This window comes from Schistosoma mansoni, chromosome 2 (assembly GCF_000237925.1).
Source record: "Schistosoma mansoni strain Puerto Rico chromosome 2, complete genome".
Lineage (NCBI taxonomy): Eukaryota > Metazoa > Platyhelminthes > Trematoda > Strigeidida > Schistosomatidae > Schistosoma > Schistosoma mansoni.
This window is the reverse complement of record NC_031496.1, coordinates 9,064,856-9,087,150: the sequence shown is the minus strand read 5'-3', so window position 1 is coordinate 9,087,150 and position 22,295 is coordinate 9,064,856. Positions and strand designations below refer to the sequence as shown.

Sequence of the window (22,295 nt, the reverse complement as noted above, 5' to 3'; positions counted from 1 at the left end):
GTTACGTATGCCTGAACACCGATTACCATGACGCGCTATGCTGACTAGTGTAGGGGATGGTTGGAAAAGAGTTAGGGGCAGCCAAACCAAAACCTGGAATCAGTGCTTGAAGTCACTAACTTCTAGTCTGAGCCATGTTGGCAGATACAGACTACTTGGTTGGGGTCCGCGTGACTATCGTAATAAATGGTTGGAGACTCTAGGTGACATGGCTCAGAATCGATCACAATGGCGTAGGTGTATACACTCTTTATCTTCCCTTAAACCTTAAGATTAGAATTGCTTCATAACTTTCTTCCTTCCTGTACTATATCCTTATATACAACCTATCTTTTATATACTACTGTGGTGTGGTCTACTTATATCCATATAAGTAGTATATGGTGTTGGTCAGACATAGAATGTATTTTGGCAGAAGACCGATGAGGAAAGAACTGAAACGAAGCGCAATCGGTAGGAAAATGCACGAACAATGGAATTAAAGAAGAAACAGTAAAGATCGAGACTATTGGTTGTTAATTTGCAAATTAACCGTCCTTTGTATGGTTTTCAAAATTTACTGAGATAGTCTGTAATTCTTGCTTAAATACATTCTATTGTCCCCAGTCATGTTCTGTTCACTACACTATCACCTCTAAATTAAGTAATTCTGGTGTTCATCCTGTTGTGCTAACGAGGTATGGCAACTGGGACCTATGCATATATGTGCCTGATCCTACGTTGTAGCTGACTGACTGATTGTACTGTTAATCATTAACAAAAGGAAAATCATGATATCTGAAAGAAGAAAATCATTTTACCAACACTATGTTTAAATAAACTAGGCTATATTTATACTTTATCTTTTAAAGTAACGAATTCAATGCATTTATACATTACATTCATTATTATTTCATTCAAGATATATCAACTGTCAAATGTGCACTATATGTATATATATAACAGGATAGACTTATCATAATCTCGGATTTTTCTCCATGAAATACCCAAAAGGAAAAATAGATAGAATATATATCGGAAATAATCTTTCATTCTGTAAATATGCCATGAATAGTTATCTAATATGAAAATACTTATCTATTTGTCAAAATGAATCAAATCACATTTTTATTCAGAATTTATTTAGTTGTGATTGATTGTTTTTTTTCCTTACTTTATTTTTGAAAAAAATTAGATAAACTGCGAGATTTTTATTATCGTTATTTTTTTTTGTTGAAAAAAAGGTTTCTATTAAATATCATTACTTTACTTATGCCTGTTACTTCTAATGGATCATAGACCTTTGACCAGCATTCTTTAACCTTCATTGTCCTGGCCCTTCCTTTTTAGATCTATTCAATTGTTGTTCATTCTTATTATGTCTGTCTCCATTTCTCGGTGTAATATGTTCTTTGGTCTTCTTCTTCTCCTTTGACCTTCAGGATTCCATGTGAGGGCTTGTCTTGTGACTCAGTTGGCTGCTTTCCTCAATGTGTGTCCTATCCACTTCCAGAGTTTCTTTCTCAGATGGAATCGGGTTTGTTGTCTCCCACAGTAGAATGTTGCTGATAGTGTCCGGCCAACGGGGCCGAATTATTTTGCGTAGACAACTGTTAATAAACACTTGTATCTTCTGGATGATGATTTTCGTAGTTCTCCAGGTTCGCGTCCCATACGATAGAACTCTCTTGACATTTGTATTGAAATTTCTGACTTGCCGTTGGTTGACAATTGTTTTGAGTTCCAGATGTTCTTCAGTTGTAAATATGCTGCTCTTGCTTTGCTGATCCGCGTCTTCACAGCTGCTTCAGATCCACCGTGTTCATCAATGATGCTGCCCAGACTTGTATAGGTTCTTACATCCTCTAAAGCTTCTCCTAAATGAATGGCTGCTCTGGCTGTCAGAAGGGGCATCAGCCTCGTGACTTCCGGAGGAAATTAGCTTTCTTTATTAGCAGTCATAACTCTTCTAAATGAATACCTTCTAACTTCCAGTGCAGAGTTTAAATGGTTTGAATTATTTTTCTGGTTAGCGTTTTTTTATTGAGTTAGTTTTCTACGGGATGGGGTCGCTAACCCCATGCCCAACCCTCCTACTGTATCTGGGCATGCGAACGGCAGTAGCCCCAGAGGGGCTCCAGGAGGAGTTTTCTTTTATCAAATATGCTGCCTATTAATCAGTATTTAAAATGTTCTTTTGAAGTGATTTACCTATAACCATATTCGTTTTATGTGTTAAGAAATAATTAATTAAGGTAATACGTGAATTTATATCGTTCAATAACCTGTGTTCAAGGAAATTTAGTTCTATATTCAACACAGTATCTGATTAAATAAGTATCAATTTTTCTGGGATGTACTATACAATTTAGAATACAAACCAATTTAATGAAATAATGAATGATGATATACGTTGTAGATAAATCAGTAAATAGATGTTACCACTTATGGACTGCGTTTTTTCCGATGTACTTATTTACTACTCTACATCAATGGAAGTCACCATATCTTAATACCTTCTTTTAGTAACGCTTCATCACATTTCATTCATTTAGAAATAAAATTGTCTGAGACATTAAGCTATATTGTTTACAAGATTCGCTATTCCGAATCCCGACAATTTTTTAAAACAGTACGTGTGCTATAACGCCTACATTCTATATCTTTAGCTTTAACTAATGATACGTTCCGACCGGTACGATTAATCTTGAGGTAACTTAAACTTAACTCTTATTTGTCCGGCGATACACATGCCTTCTTTTATCCCCAGCCTTGAGCCCGAGAGTAAAAGACAGAAGCCAAACTCCTATTATCATACTTTATTATTATTTTTATCATTAGCTTTATTCAATATTATACTTTGGTACAATATAGAATTCTCGGCACAATGAATCTCAACAAGTTTTCGTTTCTTATTTCGTGATCGATCCTGACGACAAATATTGAATGATCGCCAGTTAGAAGTCTAGTCAATCAACATCTAAATAATGTACATTCTTCACACTGCATATTGCCAGCAACCACGATATCTGATTGGGCCTTTGTAACTTGTAAAGAGAAAATTTGTACACTTTTCAGAAGCGCACTTGAATAGGTTATGCCATTAATAGCCATAATGATGTATTGAAACAAACAAAACTAGATAACTTCTTGAAATATCTAAGTAGTAGGAACAGGTAGCCCAGAACTTATTTTTAACACTTATTGGCTTGTATACATGAATTATCGAACTACAGAGCACTCGAATTAAGAAATCATACTTTTCATAGGGTCATACCATGAGTAAAACGTATAACAACAATTAGTAGGTTCACTGGAATTTTAAAATAAAGAAAATATAGAAACACAATAATACAGTTATCTGCTAACTAAACAATCAAAATACAAATGACAATAATCCGTAAATTATCTCCAAGAACTATACTTTCTTCATTATTCGCTCTGACACCACAGATATTGTTGTAACTTGTGGCCGAGTGGATGCCCAGTTAATGTATGTACGTGATAAGACCGCCAATCAGAGAGCAGCCGATTACCGATTAGAACAGTGACACATGGAAATCATACGAGCAGTCCAGAGTACGTATCGGTCCTGCTATCAGCCTATCCCAGCCAGTTAAGTCCAGAAAACCAATACCAGCCTCTGTTGTATGAATCATTATTTTCAAACATAGAGTTTATATAGCAAGCAGACTGACCACATTGTATCAATAAAATAAAAACTAACATTTGTACAAGATTTAGCCAAATGTGGCTGTGAATGTGGGAGGCAGCAATTAATAGACTAGGGATAACTCAAGAACGGTAAATCGTATAATAATAGTCTATAGGTCAAAATAAAGCTTATAATAAGGGGAACATGAATATAAATAGGTTAGTTATTTATCGATTATACGATAAAAAATATATGCACAATATTGATCCATAAATGGATCCTAAAGTTACCATTCACTATTGTTATCAGGACATAACAGATATAGATGTTGATCAGTTCATGTAAGTAACATTAAAGATATGAGCATAAACTGGACCATTATGGTAGACTTATGATTAGTGTCAATGATAAGTTAAGATTAAAAGATCTATAACAGAATAAATTCTATTTTAACATTAAACAGGTAGATAAAACAACCGCTGATAATAATCTAAATGAAATCTTAACAGGAGCACAATAACATGATGTTAATTTAGTTTAGTGACCATAATTTGATTGATAAAATTCGACCAACCCGAGATTAGACAACATAAAATTGATTATCGGTCAATAATCAATTAATCTAAGTTTACAAAATATCTTCTACTAATTGTACATGGTATATCTAACCGAAAAACAATATATTGTTAAGATTTTCTAAAGAATTGGCACGAGACGTGTATTCGGGAATTTGAACTTCCAAAACTATCCTACTGGAAGTTATTATTTATATTTTTATTGATATCAGGAGGGGTTTTGTGGATATTATAGTAATTTTTATTAGTTGAGACCATGAGTCAATTGAAGCTAGACCACCTTCTAATATCAATCAACATATGCTCGCTAGTGACTGGCTTTAAGAGGTATTTCCTGAAGTTCTAGTGAGAAGCAGTGACAAGTGAAGTTCAACCAAGTCTGTTGTGAGATAGTAACTCACTGAAGACAATGGTGGATGTGTCGCCCAATTTTGTGGATTAGTTGAAGTTAGACATTAGCACTGTTGGATGCCAGCTCAGTGGTATAAAGGTTAGGCGTTCGTGCACGAGACCGACAGGTCATGGGTTCGAGTCTCGCGAGGCGGGATCGTGGATGCGCACTATATTTTTATTCTTCATTAATTAAATATTCAAATTATTGTAATCTCTTGCTAGTAGGTTTTTCCATAGTTTATAAACTGTTGATATGTGTTATACCGTCCTAAGTTACTATTCATTTATTCTTCGTTCGGATATATCATAATAAGTCAATCCCTTCACTTCATGAGAAAGAGCAGAAACCATCATACACAGATCAGTATAACCGATGGTTAAAAAAACCCAACCGTTCATAACCATTGGATACATAAGTGAAGTTAAGAACAATAAAACCCTTAAAAACATTAAGTTTTAACGTCTGGATTGAAGAATATTTTTACCCTTTGTCAGATCCTCAAATACAAAAGCAATAAACGATGTCCTGAACTAATCATATTGCTTTACCCAAAATAGCGTCTCTTTCTTACTGACGAGAATTTTGATGGAGCATGACAGGGAAAACGAGAATAACCACTTTACTACCAAACATAATATTTAGTCCCATATATGCAAACATACCGACAAATGTGACTTTGTTTGATCCAAACTTTTCCTAGATTAGCTGACTCACGGTCGAAAAAGAGTACCTAAACAATACACTTCTGTTTGCTAAACATTCCGAAAAGTTTTCGGAGAATTTTTCTGCGTTTTGCAACTCTATAAGAGATAGGATGATGCAGAAATAATTAGTACACAATAATCGACCCTAAGCTACTGGAATTTCGATATATGTAAATTGTTATTTTGGCACTTGCCAATCTACGTTGACTTTGGTACCAGAGATGCACGACGGTTTATCAAAATTTAGTGCATTATGAGGCAGTCTCCTTTATTTTACTTCACAGCTATACAACACACTACATAGGAATGAAAGATGTGGGTAAACCTGCGTTCGATGAAGACGGCATATGAAGACTTCTGAGATCGAAACGAAATAAAATTTTATATAAAAGTTTGCTCACGGTAAGACAGAAATCTTATACGGTTTAAGATAATTAAAAACCATCCACATTGAATTGGTCATATTACTAAACGACCATCAAAATCTTACATCCCGAACCTTGTAGTTATCCAATATGGTATAACTATGTAAATAGATATTGTTAGTTAGGGGAAAGATTTACAAAAATGATTTTGAGGTCAATTAGTATATTCCCTTTTCAGTAATGTCAAAGACTATTATAGTTACAAATAACAGAAGACCAAGTAGGGATAAGTCCCATCCCATTTTGAATCAATCAGTTCATCATAGATAATGTAGAACCTAGTACAAGTGTGTATCGATGTTAGCCATCAAGGCTCAAACCTGCACAGAAAACGAAAGCTGATAGGATGAGACGTAGGAGGTGGGAAATAGGATCAAATACGAGAAACAAAAATAAAGAGATTCATTCACCAGGTATTCGACTATGAGCTACACTCTAAGTATGAGGGCTAACTATGCTGACCGATTACCCATATCGGAGTAGGTGGGAGGAGTTCGAATGTGACTTAGTGACTGACAGTTAAATACCTTAATCACTAAGCCTCATTCAAATCTGTCACCTTTAATTACCTAATTACCGATAAAGTGTGATTTATATTACGATAATTACTATTTAATTATTACTATTAGAAGCATATGTTAGCTTTTCACTTTACATGCAAAGAAGAAAACATTCCAAAAAATGACGACAACAACAACAACCAGTCATAGCATTCTGTCTCTCACGATTAGACGAGTACAGATATAAACCAGTTTAACAGGAAAAAAAATGAAATAAAAAACAAATGAATGTTCAAAAATGTTAGCTTCACATAAAATGGTTTCCATTTTTAATTATCAAAATAGGTCTATCCAAAAGTGACTATGAGTACAAGTATATATATATATATATATATATATATATATAAACAAAAGGTTGGAATAAAATGAAATTGTATTTATTGGGTTATTTGTCGAACCATTATAACTGCAGATGGACACAGGCCTAAACAATAAGAAACAAAAGAGAATAATATTACTGATTCAATATTCCATAGTAGAATGTTGATGTTATCATTAAAAAAAATGATTGAAACCCGAAATTACAACATACCCATATTTTAATAGTTTCAAATCACGAACTGATCTTAGACAGACCACCATTGAAAACCAGCAGACACTGAAAATCCTACAATTTCCACAAACTTCCCAACCCATACTAACAATAATCATGTACACGTTAGTGGCTAGCTTTAAGATGCGATTTCTGGAATTTAAATGAGAAGCCGTAATCAGCGTAGTTCAGCCTTTTTCGGTTTCAGAAGGTTATCCACCTCAAACAATGGAAGATCGTTGCAGAATATCGTGAATTGATCAAAGTTAGACAAGTATACCAGTGGAGGCCGGCTTAGTGATCTAGAGGTTTATTTCCAAGTTCGATTCCCTGCAGTGATGCAGTGGATGCTGTACAGTACTTTCTGGTTTTTAATGGTATTCCATTTACGATCAGTTCGTTATTTAAAACCATTTAAATTCTACAACCTCCACAAAACACTATTGATATCCATATTTCTTAATATATGCTAACTGAAAGAACTTCAATAACAAATTTTTTTTTCTACTGTCTACTTCATCTTGTGGAATAGTAAGAGGATACAAATAACAACATATCATTAGTCCAATATTTAGTGTGCTACGATATGTATTTGGCTACAAGTAATGTAAATAAATCTAATGAGATAACAATCACTTCACAAGATACTATGCTCACTTCAATGAGAATTCAGACAATTCACATTCACTTGACAACACTCAGTTTTATTATTATTACTATTATTATCATTATTTATATATACTACGTCACTTATCTTCCTATATTCACACTTCATGTACTCCCATTTTTCAACTTATACAACAACTTGCCCATCGTGAAAACTCTGTTCTATTTAAACGATCTCGAGTCACTGTCTGGTCAAAAGTGAATGCTTCCACCGAATACGAATACTGAAACAATTTTTCTGAAACCACGTGCACCATTCAAACTGGCTTCCTTCAACGTTCGCACACTAATGCAGATCGGACAACAGATAGGGCTGGCTGTGTCTTTAGAAAGTCTTAATATCGACGTTTGTTGCCTATCCGAGACCCGTATTCAAGACTCTAGTGAAGTACTACAAATTCGCTCTCCATCTGTCACCTCGAAAAGCTTGTTTCACATGCGTTTATCCGGGGAACCTGTGGCATCTTCGTCTGGTCTTGCTGACGTTGGTGTCGCTCTAAGCGCAAGAGCTGAGGCAGCACCAATCGATTGGATCCCCATTAACAGTCTGTTATGTGCTGTTAGATTAGAAAGCTCCATCAAATTGAGAAGTCGGCGTGAGAAACGATGCATTTTTGTCATCGCCTATGCCCCGACAGATTGCAGCCCGGATGCAATCAAGGATCAATTCGAACACCAATTAACTGTTCTCCTCCAGAAAGTGCGTTCGACAGATATTGTAGTACTAGCCGGAGACTTGAATGCACAGGTCGGGCGTCTAGGCACAGAAGAGAGTCGTTTAGGTGGCCTATGGGGACTTGTTGGTCGCAGGACAGATAACAGGGACTGTCTACTGCAACTGTGCACAGACCACAACCTGTTTCTGGCTGGCACTAACTTCCGGCACAGTCCTCCCTCTGCATCTCAAGCCTGGACTCAGATTGATCACATCGCGATCAGCTACCGCTGGTGTGGTTCTGTACAAGACTGCCGCTCTTTCCGGAGTACTTATCTAGACTCTGGGCATGCACTAGTCTGAGCCAATCTTACTTTACCTTACTTTTCAGTGGCCAAGGAACTGATCGTCATAGACGAATTGATATCAGCAAATTGGTTGCAACCAAGCTAGCTTCTAGGCTAGCTACCATCCCACCGAAAAGTATATATGAGCATTGGTTGCAACTGCACGACGCCATGAAAATGGCGAGTAAAGTCGCTTGCGGCTTCGCGAAACGTCCCGCTTATAAGCACTGGGTTTCTTCAGGCTCCTTACAACTCATCGAAGCCCGTCCGTCTACTCCAGGTGACCGTGAGTATGACCAGAAACGAAGGCTGTTACGCAACGGAATTGGGCAAAGCTTGTGTAAGGACCGAGAAGCCTGGTGGTCGGAGCGTGCTAATGAGCTGGAAGCAGCAGCTGCATCTGGTAACTGCCGGAAGCTCTTCCAACTCATCCGAGTCACTGGCAGCAAGAAGTCTAGTGTGAGTGAAACAATCTGTGAGGATAACGGGATGCCAATCACTAACATCTATCGACGTCTTGGACGATGGGCAGAATTCTTTGAAGGGTAGTTCAACTGGCCTGCTGCTCCGGCAACATCGATCAGACTGTCCTGCCGTCCATGGCCGGTGACAACTGCTCCACCAAATGAGGCGGAAATCCGCAAGGAACTCTAACTCTTAAAGAGCTACAAATTCTCAGGCCCAGATGACTTACCTCCAGCTCTTTTTAAAGATGGTGGTGACTTTCTGGTTAAGGAACTGACAACATTGTTTACAAAGGTCTGGGAGCTAGAGAGTGTTTCAACGTCACAGGCCAATAATCGTAGTGTTTCTTGATATCAGGACTGCCTTCGATTCGTTGGACAGGACTGTTCTCTGGGATTGTCTATTGAAGAAGGGTGTGCCTGGGAAGTTTATTAACATCTTAAAGGCCCTATATACCAACACCTCAGGCAGAGAGAGCATACAACCACCTTTCTCCATTGTTCCATTCAAGCAGTGGGGTTAGGCAGAGTTGCCTAATCTCACCATTCCTCTTCAACTTTGCCATCGATGACATCCTGGAAACAGCTCTGATGGATGTAAGTAATGGCAGTGTGCATTTGTTGCTTGGAGAAAGACTTCTCGACCTTGAGTATGCGGATGATATTGTCTTACTGTGCGATAATGCCCAAGCCATGCAATCCGCACTTAATCAGTTGGCAATCAGTGTCCGCAAGTATAGTATGTGCTTTGCACCCTCCAAGTGCAAAGTACTCCTACAAGACAGGCAGGATTCTAATCCTGTACTCACCCCACTTGGTGAGTAGATCGAAGTAGTCGAAGAGTTCGTGTATCTAGGTAGCTGCATAAGTGCTGGAGGTAGAGTGAGTGATGAGATCACGTATAGTGAAAGCCAGAGAGGCTTATGCCAACCTGGGCCATCTTTGGAGCCTTTGTGATGTAAGTCTGACTGTAAAAGGTCGGACCTACAACGCGTCGGTGAGAGCAGTTTTGCTCTATGCTTGTGAAACCTGGCCTTTCCGAGTTGAGGATGTTAGACGTCTCTGTGTTTGATCATCGTTGTCTCCGAAAGATTGCTGACATCCAGTGGCAACACCATATTAGTAATGCAGAGGTTCGGCATCATATGTTCGGGCGCAGAGACGATAATTCAATTGGTGTCACCATCTTAAAACATCGACTTCGGTGGCTTGGACATGTTCTACGAATGTCGTCCCAGAGGATTCCTCGTCATGCATTATTTGCCGACGCTGGGACTGGTTGGAAAAAGCGGAGAGGTGGTCAGTGTGTGACATGGTGTCATGGCATGAAAGAAAGGGCTGGCTTCTGCTGGTCCTTCCCGACTCCCTGGTTGAGGTCCGAAAGATGATGCAACACAGTGGCTAGAGACGTTATCAGATATGGCTCAAAATAGAAGCCAGTGACAACCCTGTTGTAACCTTCTTTTACTCTTCATAAAAAGTGGTTGTAACTCCCTTTACTAAAAGAATTCTTTCGGTTGTACCTTTCCGTTTCCCCCATTATTATTCTTATTATTACACTAACATACACTAATCTGTGGTTGTTATTGTTCTTTTTTTTCTTATACGCACCTAACCTTCTTTTTCTTTTCCCATTCTCATTGTTTTGTGTGGTGCATATGTATCTGGTGCCTCTTGTATCAATATTTATGTGTTCAAATAAATAAATAAATAAACAACCTTACTCTTTCGATGCTTTAAAATACAGTCAGTTTTATGTACATTATGGTATGGCTAAAAACGCTGAATGATGGTCATAAGTCCGCTATAAATGCACAAGAGAAAATGTTTGGTACTCTTAGATCTCCAATATACACCTAGATGGGTCTATACCGTGGTCAATGGCCTAGCAACCAAGTTTAGATTCTAGTTAGTACTATGATATATAGTGGGCACACATGTTAGAGAACAGTTAAGTAATAATTTACATGATACAGTCATATGAAAAATATCTTTCGCAATACATTACAGTTAGATAAAAAAATATAACTGGTCTACATAAAAAGTAATGTCTTTTTTAACACTTAAAGAGTTAAATTAAAGGGGTGTGTGTCTGTCTAACACCATTAGTCCTACTTTATTAGGTCCATTAGATACGTCTAGTTTGACTGTAATACAAAATTCTTCATGATTAGATCTACTCTTTAACTATTTCATGAATGTCTATTCCGTTATCCGGTAATGGGTAGTAATGTAATCTAGAATGTACATTTGATTATATTTGAGGTCTTTTAAATAACCTTACCTGCATGCTGCATTTGGCATCAGGTTTGGTATTTTAAGAAAAAATTTACTGCCAAGAATCGATCAATTCCATGAGAAATACTAAGCCTTTATAACTCAAAAATCAAAAGACAATTTGTTTATATAGTTAAACATGAATACCACTATCCATCTGTGTAGTAGTCATTATAATTATTTTATATGATATTTGTGAATGATAGAAGAGTATTAAAAATATTTAAACTCACCTAAATCCAGAAGAGATTTATTTATATCTTCACTAGTAAATTCTTGTTTAGGAAAACTAGTCATCAACCGAATAGATTGTGGGTCAATAAAAGTTGAAGAATTAGGCCAATTTTGACTAACATATAATGCAACTGCACTTAAGGGTTCATTGACACCGAATTCCCCTCTAACTGATTGACCAGATGGAAAACGAATGTGTAGACGGCAAATTGTTGGATCTATTTTCGGCACTGTAGTTGGTAAAGAGGTTGAATTTGATGGAGTTGTCGCTAGTAATTCACCAGCTTTACGTGCACGCTGCATAAAAGTTACAACACAAAATTTTAGGTCAGTAAACGTCATTTACCTGATTGTTACTTAGAATAAAAAGTGAGGTTTAGGCTGATTATAAAAACATTTCGTCACTAATATGGGGATATTTTTAAAAAGAGAGAAGTTTACTTTAAATATATTACAATTAGGACACAACATAGTTATCGTTTACTAAATTTTATTCAACAACCCATGAACGACATAAGAACGTTGAGTTATGATATATTCGGTAGCCTAATTAGTAACCGAACCGTTATATCAGTAGACAATTTATTGATGTAACAATAAATGAAAAGCAATCAAGAAAGATGTAAACAGATGGTATAAATATGCATCAGTCTAAGTTTTCACATTTTCAATCAGTCCATGGAGAGAGGAGATCAACAAGACGTGTAACAAAGAAACAAATAAAAACACTAAGTAGTAATCGAGCTGCAACAAGGATATAAGAATGATTTGTTGCACCACGTGAATGGAAAGGACACGATAGTAAGATGTTTATAACTTAGAGAATTATGTTTCATCTAAGCTACTAAGACAGACTATGAGAAGCGCGGCCGAACTATTTCCTGAATAATATGGTGTGGACAGTTTCGTATATTATCGTTGGATATAAATACGTCATGACAAGTAGTTTGACTACTGAGGTTATCATCATCATCATCAAACAATACTTGCAATGACCGAAAAGGATTGAATGGTTTCTAAGATGAGGTATAATATCAACACTTTAAATGTCCATCACCAGATTGTACAAATCAAACATACATTTAGTAGACAACTTTTAGTACAATATTCCTGATAACCAAAAAAACTGCACAAATTCAAAATGGCCTTTAACGTTAACAGTAATGAACGTCACGAGAACCCTAAATATTCTTCAGTGGAGCTTTTAATAAGAGTTTGCATTTTTCCATTTCTGACATTCAAGATCGTATTTGACCAGTTTCTGTTAAAATATGTATTTTGAGTGAATATCTTGATATTGGCTTTCATTTACATTTTTTTGACCGATTGCAGTCTTTAATATCAACAATGAGAAAATAAAAACCCATCCCCATTGAACTATGTATTAGTTATCTGGACTTCTTAGCTTAACAGATAACCCATTCGTGTTTGGAGCGATGTGTACTAGATTAGAATCTTGGCGTGAATACTGAGATTGAAATACACCCAGCTAACGTATCACAATTAAGACTTAACATGTGTCCTGGATTCTATTTGAAATCATAACCCAAAGCGACGCAGTTTTTCAAACCTTTAATTTTATTACTGAAAAAGTCTTCAATAAAGTTCACCTTAAATAATCTCCATTTCAGCCTTATAGCAGAGGTAATAAGTCTAATTTGATGAAATTTCGAAACTAATGGATTTGTAGTTGCTTTGAGGAAATCTATGTAATGCATGAAGAAGTAGACTATTTATGAAAATCACATATCCGCTCCATCTATAACCTAGACTGCTAGGTAATAAGCAGCGAATCGTATAGACACGTAGTAGCCTTAAGTATTTGAGTGCAGGTACATAAAGTAATTGAGGAATGCTTTATCTCTTTAAAAATTTCTCAGAATCTGTTAAATGAACGACTCCTCTCGAAACGTTTTTTGTCATTTTAAAGCTTACAGTGAGCACTGAAATGATATTTCATAAAGAATGCATTCTAATTAATAAATCTTTATAAATAACTTTATAAGGACTCATGTAACCCTACAGTAAATATTATCAGCAGTTGAGGTGAGTAAAAACGTCCAGTGTTTGTTTGTTTTCATTTAAATCCTCGTTGTTATGTTATTCAGTTGAACTGTATCGCACGTGTCCTGAGAAAAACAGTAGTGATAAAGTACTACAAAACTCGACTTTAAAAAATTCCCAAAAATCGAAATATAGTTGAGCACTATGTTTCAATTTACACGAAAGATAAGCATTTAGAAAGTACCCAGTCAGTGAACGAAGAAAAACTCGAGAAGAATGAACGAATACTTTTTTTCAGTCTTCAGCTCCTTAGAAGTGAACATTCAGTATTTTAAAAGTAATGCGCCTGTAGCTCCTCTGGGGGTTACTGCCGGTCCCAAGCCCGGGTAAAGGAGGAGGGTTGGGCATGGGGTTAGCGACCCCATCCCGTAGAAAATCAACTCGCTAAAAAAACGCTAACCAGAAAAAATCATTCAAACCATTCAAACTCTGCCCTGGGAGTAGAAGGAATAATTATGACGTCTCATGATGAAAGCCGAGTCCCTTCGGAAGTCATGAGGCCGATGCACCTTCTTACAACCAGAGCGACAATTTTTATAGGTACATGGGATGTCCGAACAATGTGGGAGACCGGAAGAGTCTTCCAAATTGCTGCAGAAATGAGAAAATACAACCTGGAGGTGCTTGGAATCAGCGAAACACATTGGACGCAGGTTGGACAACAACGACTGTCTTCAGGAGAACTTCTGTTATACTCCGGTCATGAAGAAGAAAATGCCACACATACACAAGGAGTGGCATTGATGCTGTCCAGAAAAGCACAAAATGCACTTATTGGATGGGAATCTCATGGACCAAGGATCATCAAAGCCTCCTTCAAAACAAAGAGAGAGGGCATTACAATGAACGTCATCCAGTGCTATGCGCCTACCAACGACTACGATGAAGACGCTAAAGACCAATTCTACGATAGGCTGCAGTCGATCTTCGAGAAGTGCCCAACCAAGAACCTGACCATTCTGATGGGAGATTTCAATGCCAAGGTTGGAAAGGACAACACTGGATACGAAGACGTCATGGGACAACATGGACTGGGAGAAAGGAACGAAAATGGTGAGAGATTTGCAAACCTATGTGCCTTCAATAAACTGGTCATAGGTGGCACCATATTCCCACACAAAAACATACACAAAGCCACTTGGATTTCACCGGATCACACTACACAGAATCAAATCGACCATATCTGCATCAACAAAAAGTTCAGGAGGACGATGGAGGATGTGAGAACCAGAAGAGGAGCTGATATAGCATCCGATCATCATTTGCTGGTCGCCAAGATGAAACTAAAACTCAAGAAGCACTGGACAACGGCGCGGAAAACATCACAAAAGTTTAACACGGCCTTTCTTCGAGATGCTGACAAACTCAACAAATTCAACATAACCCTCAGCAACAGGTTCCAGGCCTTTCATGATCTACTCAATGGTGAGGGGACTACCATGGAGAGCAACTGGAAAGGTATCAAGGAGGCAATCGTTTCAACATGCCAGGAGGTTCTGGGCCAAAAGAAGCACCATCACAAGGAATGGATCACTGTTGGTACACTGGATAAAATTGAAGAAAGGAGGAACAAGAAGGCAGCAATCAATATCAGCCGAACAAGAGCGGAAAAAGCCAAGGCACAAGCCGAATACACAGAGGCAAACAAGCAAGTGAAGAGGAGCATCAGAACCGATAAACGTAAATATGTGGAAGATTTAGCGATGACAGCGGAAAAGGCTGCAAGAGAGGGAAACATGAGACAACTGTATGATACAACAAAGAAACTTGCTGGAAATTACCGTAAGCCAGAAAGACCAGTGAAAAGCAAGGAAGGCAAAGTAATCACCGATATTGAAGAACAACGAAACAGGTGGGTAGAACACTTCAAAGAACTCTTGAATCGACCAGCTCCACTGAACCCACCCAACATCGAAGCAGCACCCACGGACCTCCCAATCGATGTTGGCCCATCAACAATTGAAGAGATCAGTATGGCCATTAGACAAATCAAGAGCGGCAAAGCAGCGGGACCAGACAACATCCCAGCAGAGGCACTAAAAGCAAATGTAACAGCAACTGCCAAGATACTCCACATCCTCTTCAGTAAGATTTGGGATGAAGAACAAGTACCAGTAGACTGGAAAAAAGGACTTCTCATCAAGATACCAAAGAAAGGCGATCTCAGCAAGTGCGACAACTACAGGGGCATCACTCTCCTCTCAATACCAGGAAAAGTCTTCAACAGAGTATTGTTAAACAGGATGAAGGATTCCGTGGACGCCCAACTTCGAGATCAACAAGCTGGATTTCGTAAGGATAGATCGTGCACAGATCAAATCGCAACTCTACGTATCATTGTGGAACAATCAATCGAATGGAATTCATCACTCTACATCAACTTCATAGACTACGAGAAGGCATTTGATAGCGTGGACAGGACGACACTATGGAGGCTTCTTCGACACTACGGCGTGCCTGAGAAGATAGTCAATATCATACGGAACTCCTATGATGGACTAAACTGCCAAATCGTCCACGGAGGACAACTCACTGACTCGTTTGAAGTAAAGACCGGTGTAAGGCAAAGTTGCTTACTCTCACCCTTTCTATTTCTCCTGGTGATCGACTGGATCATGAAGACGTCAACATCTGGAGGAAAGCACGGAATACAGTGGACAGGAATGATGCAGCTGGACGATCTAGACTTCGCGGATGATCTGGCTCTTCTATCACAAACGCAACAACAAATGCAGGAGAAAACGACCAGTGTAGCAGCAGCCTCAGCAGCAGTAGGTCTCAAAATAAACAAAGAGAAAAGCAAGACTCTCCTATACAATGCGGCATGCACCAATCGAATTACACTTGACGGAGAAGCTTTGGAGGATGTGGAAACCTTTACATATCTGGGCAGCATCATTGATGAACACGGTGGATCAGATGCAGATGTGAGGGCGCGGATCGGCAAAGCAAGAGCAGCATACCTACAACTGAAAAACATCTGGAGCTCAAAACAATTGTCAACCAACACCAAGGTTAGAATTTTCAATACAAATGTCAAGACAGTTCTACTGTATGGGGTGGAGACGTAGAGAACTACGAAAGCCATTATCCAGAAGATACAAGTGTTTATTAACAGCTGTCTACGCAAGATACTTCGGATCAGATGGCCAGACACTATCAGCAACAAGTTACTGTGGGAGACAACAAACCGGATTCCAGCAGAGGAAGAAATCAGGGAGAAGCGCTGGAAGTGGATTGGGCACACCTTGAGGAAATCACCTAATTGCGTCACAAGACAAGCCCTCACATGGAATCCTGAAGGTCAAAGGAGAAGAGGAAGACCAAAGAACACATTACGCCGAGAAATAGAGACAGACATGAGAAGAATGAACAAGAACTGGATAGAACTAGAAAAGAAGGCCCAGGACAGAGTGGGTTGGAGAAAGCTGGTCGGCGGCCTATGCTCCATTGGGAGTAACAGGCGTAAGTAAGTAAGTAAGCGCTTACTGAGATACGTCACTGTTTAGTATTCCAGTCTCGAATGAGCTTTGAGAGTTTTCATTGCTAGTAAGTGATAAATTTATCGATTCACACAGAAACATTTAGATTTTTCACGAAGATTAGATTTGATTTAGACGAAACAAATAAATTGACTAACCTTTTCTTCTTGTTCTTGAGCGATTTCAGCCTTCAATTTCGCCCTGTACAAATAAAAAGAGATGTTAAATTTTATTCACGATCATAAAAAGTTGAATAATGCAATTTCTATTCAACTTGAATGAACAATTCACTTGTATCTCATTACATCAGCTTAAGTAATTACAGAATGAAATCACCAACATATTTCATTCGATCATAAACACTGAAGTTTCCTAGTAAATTAAGTTTGTTATTAAGGTTTGCGATAAATACTTTTTTTTTAGTTCATGTTGCATACAGAATTTTTCATCAGGTGCCCTGGAACAGCCGAAGCTGGGAAGATTCTGCCCACTTTCTCTGTCTCTTGACATCCTCAGACGGCCATATACTTATGGCTGCGGTTGAGAAATTCCGGCTCATTGTCTTTAGTCGGAGGGAGTATTGTTGACGCAAATTGGACATGGAGGATTCCCATATGGAGTTGGAAAACACTGATTCCAAAGCAGCAACACACATGGAGTCAGGGATATTGAGGGAAAGAGTGGTGTATGAACCTATTTGATCAGTAGTCACCATGAAATTGAGTCTCCTAACATTGCTCCACTGTCCTGTGAGTAGGCTGGTCTTCGATCAGGTCGATGATGTACGCATCATATCTTCACGCTCCACAAGATCTTAAAGCACAGTCACACTTATTATAGACCAACAATTGTTACGCTTTTTATGTTGGGAATGCTTTTGACTCGTCGGACAGGACTGTGCTCTGAGATTGTCTGTTGGAAGTTCTGTACAAACACCTCAGGCAGATGAAAACATAAGACCACCTCTATCCATTGTTACAATTCAGTAATTTTCCCAGTTACCATTCCACCTCACTTTCCGCATTGAACATTCAGGAAACAACTCTGATGGGAGCAGGTAATGGTAGTGTAAATCTACCTCGAGAAAAACTTCTTAGCCTTGAGTAAGCGGATGATATTGCCCTACCGTGTGGTGATACGCAAGCTATATAGATAGTACTAAATCATCTGACTATAAGTGTCTGTAAGTATAGAAAGTACCTTGCACATTCTGCAAAAACTGGCAGGAGCCTGTGCGAATACTAACTCCCTGCAGTTTGTTAGAAGTAGTCAAAAAGTTCATATATCTGGATAGTTGTGAGTGTTAGTAGTTGCATGACTGATGAGGTCAGTCTACGTACAATAAAAATCACAGAGGCTTATATCGATCTGAGCCATTTTTGGAGGCATAACGGTGTTAGTCCGGCTGTAGAACGTTGGGTGTATAGTGTGTTAGTGGGGTCAATCCTGCGAAATCTGGATTGAAAACATGTTACGTATGTTATCTCAGTGGTCCCCACATCGTGCGCTGGTTGCCGACAATGGGACGGGATGGGAAAAGTGGTGGTCGGTTTGTGGTATGAAATAAAGTTGTCCAGGAGTGGCACTTTTCTGTCTATTGTGAACCCCTGTTTAGGATCCTTGAGATGGAGTAACTCAGAGGCTTAAGGTGTTATCACAGGATCACGAGCCTACTATATGTAGTAAACACGCTAGAAACCAATAGAAATATATTGAGACCTTTCAGAATCAACACAGCTCAAAAATCAACACGATCATTTCATTCCACTTTACGTATACTGAAAGACATAATATTAAAAGAAGAGAAATCCTATTTCATCTAACAAACGAACTGCACTAATTGTAAGAACTATATCAAATAAACTGGGTCTCTTTTCCCACTCGTGTACACACGTACACGGATTAACGGTTAAACGAAGTGATATTTCATCATATATTTAGGCATACAGATGATATGAATCGGATCAAGAAGAGTCAAAATTACAAACAAAAGAAATTCTATGAATCTCGAAGAATGGCGTTCATGCCAATGCATAATTAACAGAAATATTCAGATGGATCCAATTTATCAGTTTATGCGTAAAAAGTCAGTCGATAACATTACAAAGAGGCCTACTGAAAACAGACAACGAAGACACATAAAAACGAAGATAACAAGACCTATGAAAATAACCAATTACAAACAAGGTCATCAAGAAGGCATGGTTTTGCCCATGCAGAATGACCGAAAAACGATAATTTCTACATCAAATAAGGGTTGATGATGTCTAAAACAGCAACCAAAGCTGTGTAATTAAACCATTCGGCTTAGAGAATACAACGCTACCAAAAAAGATTTACTTGCGCTGAGAATGCTCATTACTTAAAAATTAATTAACCTTCCGCAAATCTGTTATGTGATCCCCCTACCATTCAAACTAATTGAATGCATACAAAACTACCATCTTTTACATTTTCCAATGTATGATGTATGTTTATTTTTAGATTTAATATAATTTAGTTTTGATGGAACTGAGAAAAATAATTAACTAAATCAACCTTTATCTTTCAAATCATAATTTGATGCGAATTAGTGTGCGATTAGGCGCTAATATACTCGGTAATGGGGAACACGTTTTGTGTGCTTGCGATAATACCTGCCAGCATAACTTGAAGTAACCAAAGCAGGGTTTTGACTCAAAAACCATCGGTTGGAAGTCCAATACTTTAATCAGTAAGCTATCCCTAAAACCTCAATGATGAAATCAACACAATCCATAAAAGAGAATAATCAACATATACACTACTCATTATAAACAAGCACCAGGTAATGTGAAGTCTCGTGCACAGACATAAAAGTATTCTCAATGTATAATATACAGGGCGAAATCAGTAGTGCAAAATAAAGGCAAATAATTAACTCAAATCAAATTCTACCTACAGATAAGCTCGGTCCTCCTCTTTTTCACGCTTTTTTTGTTCGACTAAACGACGTATTTCATCTTCTTCAAATTTCGCTTTAGCTGAACTTAGCGTCTTGGATTGTTGACGTCTTTTCTTTTCACGCTCAATCTCTTCCTGTTTCTCTTGCTCTTCTCTTTCGGTTTTCTTGGCCCGTAGGAGTTCCTATCAATATATACATACTTAAAATGCAACAAGTATGAACATCATACTACTTATTCATGGAGTTTTTTTATATATACTATAAAATAACAGCAAATTAACATGACAGTCCAATCACACTTATTCGACTAGTTGTATGACATTAGTAGAACCTGTTGACTAAAGACTCGTTGCTTTAACCAGAAACTCATTTTCTTGTTATTAATGTTATGAGTTTATGTAGCTTAGCGGAGGGAGCTATCCACTATTGTCCAGCGATTGGTAGGAAATCGAGTGACATTTGTTTGTGATAAAAACGTCAAAGTTGGCCTGATGAAAGTAGCAAACTGATATTAGGGGTTTTTCCTGATGAAGGCATTTCTATCATTCGGATATACGAGTACACTTTTCATTATGATGTTTGCCATTTACGATCGGGTTACGTAAAATTCATAAACCTAGGCAAAGGAAGAATGAGCTACAAAGGTAAAAGTGAATATACTTCATGTCTGATTGATAATTATCTCAATAAACATAACCAATTAGAAAAAAAGTACTGGGTTATAAGAAAATGGTTGGAAAGGAGAAAAAACCAGATACTCATTAAATATTGCAAGATATAATTACTTCTAACGACACAGTTGAACCTACTTCAATAACTGTAGTAACCGATAACAGGACAAATAAAGAGATGTTTTAATCAATCTTATCAGCTGAACACTAGTTATTACCTATAAACAAACGAGCTATACGGAAACGGAAAACAACGTGGGACAAAAGAAAAATGGACTAATGGTTACAATTAATGTCAGTACAATAAGGGGAAATTAGAAACAAAGGTAATGAAGATAATTGTTTCAGTAGAACCAGAGAACTGTTAAATAAGAGAAACAAGTTAAAATAATATGCAGAATAAAAGAGCATTAGTCATTTAGAACAAAACCGTTCCGAAAAATGAGTGAACTAGAATAAGTTGATTTTTCTCGACCTTTTAATGCTATACTATGAATAGTCGCAATTTTCTCTCGGAATTAGATCCAGATGCAGAACTTCCCATATCCCTGAAAACATATATAGCATCGTTAACTGTATATTCAGATACGGACTAGAGTGGACATTCATAATCAAAAATCAGTCGAATGTAATAAGAGATTGAAGTTATTAAATGAACTATTCATAGCAACTATGAAAAAGGCTAAATCCCGTACCATTAACATATCCACACTAAAGTGAGTGATAAACTATTTTTGGAAAAAGCCATTTACGGCATAGAAACTAGAAATAAAGAAGTCTACACTCAAACAGAAACCTGAAGTTTTTCCATTTGTTCCCTACGTTCATCTTCTGTCAGTGATGAGACTGCATCTGAGCACTGTGAGTAATTGACGTGTCCTGTACGAGCACTATGCACCTGAACTTCATCTTCATTTCTGAGACACTTATCGCAACTAAAATAAAATTAGAAAGTAATATGAAAGCTACTCATCACATTTGTAAGATAATGGTAAGTCTGTCGTCTCAGCTTCCCTGGCCCCGTTAATCCCTTCTTATTGAAAGCACTTATACAGCCTATTAAATAAATAGTACCTTTCTCCTCATCACCACTATCATTATCTACAATCCTGAAAAATAATGGCTTAGATGAATCGAGAATACCCACCACTCCATGGCCTCCTCTAAGCCTTTATTGCCAGAAAACTTCAAAGCTTTTTCCCTGAATAAAATTAGTATGGTTAAGAAATCAGACAAACGCTTTAGCTTGTGTGAAGCCCATCTCCATCAGCTGTTCCAATACCGACGACATTGAGGAGGATGTAACTGACGTCCAATAAAAAAATTCTAACAAGTGAGAATGACATGTATAAGATATTGAAGCGATATTAGAACCTTGCAATATATTTCTAAGAACCGAAACGTCTTAGCAACTTGGATTTACGCTACGAGATGCTGTGGAACAGATGATCAAACTCACCTCAACGACCTTGGGTCCAATACCCAACAAAACGGTTTCAAATGGTTCAAATGGCTGTGGACGGAATAAAAGAAGCTTTCGCTTAACGGGATTCTGTATCTAGAATCAGTGGATCGCCAATACCTGCAAGCAGGAACCTAGGTATATTAACGATAATAGAGGGAAGAAAAGAAATTGGTAAATCATAATAAGATGTTATGCTTAGTCCTTAAGAATAGGTCAAATTTCT

The 22,295-nt window shown here is 37.8% G+C and overlaps 1 protein-coding gene across 2 annotated transcripts; it reads right to left on the bottom strand.

Moving 5' to 3' along the window:
- Positions 1 to 6,669: 6,669 nt before the first annotated feature.
- Positions 6,670 to 22,058, bottom strand: Smp_047360.1 (ubx6(yeast)-related; the record flags this gene model as incomplete). 2 transcript variants are annotated; one of them, XM_018795591.1, is made up of 10 exons in its annotated part: positions 21,982 to 22,058; positions 21,846 to 21,933; positions 21,755 to 21,808; positions 21,682 to 21,716; positions 21,577 to 21,640; positions 21,404 to 21,542; positions 19,934 to 20,118; positions 17,172 to 17,214; positions 11,467 to 11,764; positions 6,670 to 6,716 (listed from the first exon to the last, which is right to left on the bottom strand). In XM_018795591.1, the coding sequence occupies exons 2-10, from the start codon at positions 21,896 to 21,898 to the stop codon at positions 6,670 to 6,672; spliced, it is 918 nt and encodes a 305-aa protein (XP_018649890.1). In that variant the 5' UTR covers positions 21,899 to 21,933; positions 21,982 to 22,058. The 2 variants fall into 2 exon arrangements, with proteins under 2 accessions (XP_018649890.1, XP_018649889.1); XM_018795592.1 differs by having other exon boundaries at positions 21,577 to 21,637; positions 21,846 to 22,058.
- Between the last annotated feature and the right edge of the window lie 237 nt (positions 22,059 to 22,295).